Below are 5709 nucleotides of genomic sequence, written 5' to 3'. Positions count from 1 at the left end.
TTTTTAAAATATCAAATTTCTATAATTTTTAATAATATATAATTAAAAATATTCGTAATCAAAAATATGTATTAACATATGTGCAATGATCAAAAAGTTTTTTTAGAACGAGGGAGTATGACATAACATTAACCTAAACTCAAAAGAACATAAGTGTTCACACGTGCAACTAAATTGTCTCTAGAAGTAAACTCAAAGAACAAGAGTGTTCACCATAAAAGGTCAAAATTCCATCGCAAGCTATGTCATTACAGCTGTCACAACCCGATTGGCTTTCAAGACACCAAAAAAGTTAAAATCGCACAATCACGAGATTAAATATTTAAAATCACGCAAACTCAATATCTCGCGACCATATCGCATCTCGAAATAATCGTCACATGTCCAATCAAGTTGGTCCAGCCAACTTTTCCACATTATTCACCACACTTCTCGAAAACCCCAAAGTACAACACAAATTTCCAATAATACCCCTCAATACCCAATCGAATTTACTTTCCACACCCCAATCCTCCTCATCATCGTATCACCATTTCCGGTAAGAAATAATCACGATAACAACAACAACACAAAAAAAAAAAAAAATTCGCAATTTCACGTAATTAATACTATAATTTATAAATTTTCAAACCAAACTAAATAAAATTACAAGAAAAATAATTAGAAATTATTAAAAAAAAATTAAAGCTCCATCGAACACAAAGCTAAAGTTGTTGATTGTTGATTGTTTCTACACGCATCTGCGAGAATCAAACCGTGATTGGAATCGGAACAATTTTGATCGGAGCTATAGTTTCGTGTTTTTCCGATTCAGAGCTTAACGATCTTAGCTGCTCTAACAACAGGATTTTCTCTAGCAATAGTTTCTCTACCAGCAGCTTTATAATCATAAGAACAATCATGACGATCGGAGTAACGATGATCGGAGCAAAAGAGATCACCGCATCGGCAACGGAATCCGGTAAGACCGACTCTCTTTCGACAACCGGAGCAACGATTAACAGCGCGTTTAGCTTCTGACGACGTCGTTTGTGGTTGAATTTCTGCATCTTCGTTGCTAGGATGAGATCTCTTCGGAGAACGTGATGACGTGGCGGATCTGGCGGTTGCTGATGGTTTGATGTCCTCTTCAAAAAATCTAGAAGATTCTGTTGTTCTTGTTGTTGTTATTGTTGTTGAAGGGTTGTTGTTGTTGATGCATGGTGTGATTGTTGTTTCAGGTACTTCAAATTCTGTTTCTTCTTTTTTGGTGGTTAATTTGTGAGCCATGATTATAATTTATTTTGTTTGTTGTGATTGTGAGCTAAGAATTTAGAGATATTAGAAAGAAATGAAAGAGGTGTTGTTATGTTGGTGGTGGTGGTTGAAAGAAGAAGGATTGTTGTTGTATAAAGGGATGGTATTGAGATTGAGATTGGTAAATTGGCAAATTGACAAAGCAATTGGGAAATGCAAATTGAATATTATGGACATTATGGAGACGCGTATCATAATGCCTTTTTCTGACCCACTATATAAATTTACTACTTTGTCCACTATTTTTTTATTGTCCCACACCGCCACACCACTTTCTTTTGACGTGGTCTACTTCAATTATGTGAGTATTTTTGTAGAGTTAAATTACGCATTTTAAATATGCCAAAAAAATGTCATTCTTTCTATGATGTAAGTAATTTTTGTAGAGTTAAATTATACAAATGATCATTTAACATATGTTATTAGGTCACTTCTAACAATGAAAGAGTGAGACAAGTGGTGCATCAATATCTCGATAACGAATTTTTTTTATTATAAAATCCATCGTTGGATTGAAACTTTATATCATATAGATCATTCATATAAATTTTTAGAAAAATTGAATATCATTTGATGTGTTATTGAGACCTACCAAAATTAACGGTATTCAGTAAAAATTCATAAACTGTTAATCTTGATGAGTCTCAATAACATATCAAATGATATTCAATTTTTCTAAAAATTTATATGAATAATCTATATGATATAAAGTTTCAATCCAACGGTGAATTTTATAAAAAAAAAATTTCGTTATCGAGATATTGACAAGTGGTGCATGGTGCATGGTGCACCACTTTTCTCACTCTTTCATTTTAGCCAAAGCCATGTTATTAATATATGGAGATCATTTGTATAGCTTATTTTGAGATCATATTTGTATAGCTTATTGAGATCATATGATCTAAATACATTAAAGGGAATAATAAAGTCATTATAAACTCATATACGCAAGTGAGAAGTCAGAATTTGAACCTCAATTATAACTAGAGCTGTCAAATTTGGGCCGGACTCATGGGCCGAACCATTAGCCCACACGGGCTTGGACGGATATGGCTTCAAAAACATAGCATAAAATAGTGAGACTTACTTTTGTCACCCTACTGATTATAGGGCGTGCCCTACGAAATTATCAATATACCTTTTCCGCTATCTAAGTAGCGGATTATACGTAGGAGGGTGTTTGTTTCTCAAAAATATCATTTTTATAACGTCCGCTACTTAAGTAGCGGATGTCATTTTTAGGATCTGCTATTTAAGTAACGGACGTTATAAAAATAAGATTTTTGAGAAACAAACACCTACCAAAATTTTTATAGCATCCGCTACTTAAGTAGCGGACGTTATAAAAATGAGAAATTTTGAGGGAAAAACACCTTACCAAGATTTTTATAACGTCATCTACCTAAGTAGCGGATTCTGTCTATGACTTAAAGTAACGAACGTTATAAAATTTTTAAGAAAAAAACACCATGATAGAATTTTTATAACATCCGCTACCTAAGTAGCGGAAGAGTAAAATAGGAAATACGTAGGACGCGCGAGTAACCGTTTATCATTTTCTTTATTAGTATAAAATAGCAAAATTGTGTTTATTGTTTGGGTTGCTTGGTTGAACAGCGCGAAATTGTGATTTTCTTTATTTGGCTGGTAGTTGGATATGGCATATGCTACGTACTATTTGCAGCACTGTGCCTTCATGCAAGTAGGTTAATATTTTAGTATTACGTAATTTATTTATGTTTCTTGGGGTAATTGGTTGTAGTCTCGAAAAGGAAAGAAGGTTAAAATGGGAAACATAAGGTAAAAATATGGTGTGTCACTAGTGACAACAACGGACGGAGGGGTCGGCCGCCCAATCTGACCTTGATACTTTCTTCTCTCTCAATTTCTTATAGGTCCTTTTCAAGTTTCAATCTTTTTGGTGACTCACACGAGTGATTCACACGCTTATTACCCCGTCACTACTTAGTTCATTTATTTGTGTCCTTATTCTATTGGGAGGGAGGCAACAAGCAGGGACAGGGAGGATCAAATTCAAGGGTTGGTTGGTTCATTTTTTGCATAAGGTTTTAGGGGATTCTAGGGTGGGAGACCATGATAAGTCTCTTACCGATGCATCACGTGTTTTGTGGATCAGATTGAATGTGTACATGATATTATGGTGTACTGTCAGTGTTATATTATTTTTTATTTATTTTTTTTGAAAAAAAATTCCCGATTTTCTCGGAAAAAAGTTTTTGATATTTTTTCGGGAAATTTTTTTGACTTTTTTCGAAAACAGGTTTCCGATTTTTGGGGTAAAACGTTTCGATTTTAGACAAAAACAATTCCAGAGATTTTGTCTGAACAAAAAAGTTTCCGTTCTTTTTTCTGGAAAAAAAATCCGATATTTTATTCGAAAAAAAGTTTCGGATATTTTCCGGAAAAAAAAAGTTTCCGATATTTTTCTAGAAAAGTTCCAATATTTTATTCGGAAAAAAAAGTTTCAAATATTTTTTGTTTTTTCACTCTTTTTTGTAGCAGCAATATTTTTTCAGGTGAACATTTCGAAACTATTTTTCTCAAAAAATTGGGAACTTTTTTCCGGAACTTTTTCTAGAAAAAAAATCGAAAACTTTTTCCGGAAAATATCCGAAACTTTTTTCCCGAAAAAAGAACGAAAATTGTTTTTCCAGAAAAACTCCGGAATTGTTTTTATCTGAAATCGAAACTTTTTCCCCCAAAAATTGGGAACTTTTATTCCGAAAAAAAAATAGAAAATTTTTTCCGAGAAAATATCGAAAAAAATTTTCCAGAAAAATCAAAAACTTTTTTTCCAAAAAAAATAATAATAATATAATACTGACAGTACACCATATTATGATGTACACATTCAATCTCATCCATAAAACTTGTGGTGCATTGGTGAGAGACCTATCATGGTATCCCACCCTAGAATCCCCCAAGGTTTTAGTAGTTAAAAGGCTTTGATATAATTAAGCATCAAACAAGGCGGAGACTAGCGTGAGAGACCAACTCATGTCTCTATCGGGTGAAATATGCCTTGGATGTCGTTTGATCAAAATAAAAAACATGAACGGTTCAGATCTTGTAAGCCGTAATTATTTCTTCAGTATCAGATTTTTACCCAAAATTAAAATAAAATAAAATAAAACAAGATTAAGCCAGACTTTTTTTTTTGTTAGGAGCCATTGTATTGCCTTTATTCTTGCGGTCTTCAGCATGCTCTTCGGCCTAGGTTATGTCGTCTTCCTAATATTCGAGCCAGGGCCGGTTCTGAGATTTTGGAGGCCCAGGACAAATAATAAAAATAGATCCCTAATAAAATTAAAAATTAAAAATAACATCATTTATTTAAATTGTAAATAGTATCAACAACATAAAAAATAGTCATTTATCCATGTAAGTAATATAAAGGAAAAGTCATTCCACAACATTGAAATTGAGCCGATAAATAAAAAATTAAGTGATATATCATTAAAAATGAACCGATAATTTTTAAAAACAAGTAATCTTTTATTTAAAGAAATAAAATGTAGTTTTTTTTGGAACAATTGCGAAGTTTTTTTTTTTTTTGTCAAGGGAACAATAGCGAATTTATTTATAAGCTAATAAAGATATTCTTTTTTTATAGAAAATTCATCACTTCTTAAAAAAATTGAAATAATTTGTGTAATGTTTGGACCGACATAGTTGGTTTCGATTCTCTCCTACAACATTTCTTTAAATTTTTAGATTTCTTAAAATGAAATGAAATAATACACAAAAATAGACAAAATGGCACCAACCAGGATTTGAACTAGCTACCACAAGATGTTGCTAAATTAGGGAAAAGGCATGCACCACTACACCAACTAATTTTACATGTTAAAACATCTCTAGACATATACTTAACCCAATTGGAACCAGTATCGTTTGGTAAATACAACCTGAAATAATTTGAGTTCGGTAAATATGTGCCGAAAACGCTTGAGTTCGGTAAAGACGTACCGAACACGCTGTGGTTCGGTAAATACGTGCCGAAGTGACGTGAGATACAGTTTTAAACACAAAACATGTCAACTTTATAAATATTTTCCCGTGTTAACTTTATGCTCATCATCATTGGGTTCCACAACATCATCACCGGGTTTCACAACATTAGGTTGAGCAATGACAAGTTCCACAACATTAGGTTGAACAATGACATGTTCGACGACATTAACAGAGTCGGGTTCATCAATGTTTGTTTTCAATTCATCCGGAGGTTCCCCCATCCCAACACCTATGCATATTAACCAATACAATCAGACCCAATCAGCATACATGTTTTATTCAATGTGTATCTATCAAACCCAATTCATTAAGTAACATACTTTCAACATATTTCATAGAAACACCGTTAAAATTGAAAAAAAAAACCGATTAAAGCAA

At 32.8% G+C, this 5709-nt stretch overlaps 1 protein-coding gene across 1 annotated transcript; it reads right to left on the bottom strand.

Moving 5' to 3' along the window:
- Positions 1 to 592: 592 nt before the first annotated feature.
- On the bottom strand, positions 593 to 1486 carry LOC123893833 (zinc finger A20 and AN1 domain-containing stress-associated protein 5-like). The gene has a single exon (XM_045943640.1). The coding sequence runs from the start codon at positions 1267 to 1269 to the stop codon at positions 811 to 813; it is 459 nt and encodes a 152-aa protein (XP_045799596.1). The 5' UTR covers positions 1270 to 1486; the 3' UTR covers positions 593 to 810.
- Between the last annotated feature and the right edge of the window lie 4223 nt (positions 1487 to 5709).

The sequence above is a fragment of the Trifolium pratense genome, linkage group LG7 (genome assembly GCF_020283565.1).
Source record: "Trifolium pratense cultivar HEN17-A07 linkage group LG7, ARS_RC_1.1, whole genome shotgun sequence".
NCBI lineage: Eukaryota > Viridiplantae > Streptophyta > Magnoliopsida > Fabales > Fabaceae > Trifolium > Trifolium pratense.
Note: the sequence above shows the minus strand (reverse complement) of the source record. Positions and strands in the feature narration are given on the sequence as shown.

Excerpts from the sequence above, each read along its gene's own strand:
- LOC123893833 (XM_045943640.1), bottom strand. The coding sequence starts at position 1,269 with ATGGCTCACAAATTAACCACCAAAAAAGAAGAAACAGAATTTGAAGTA.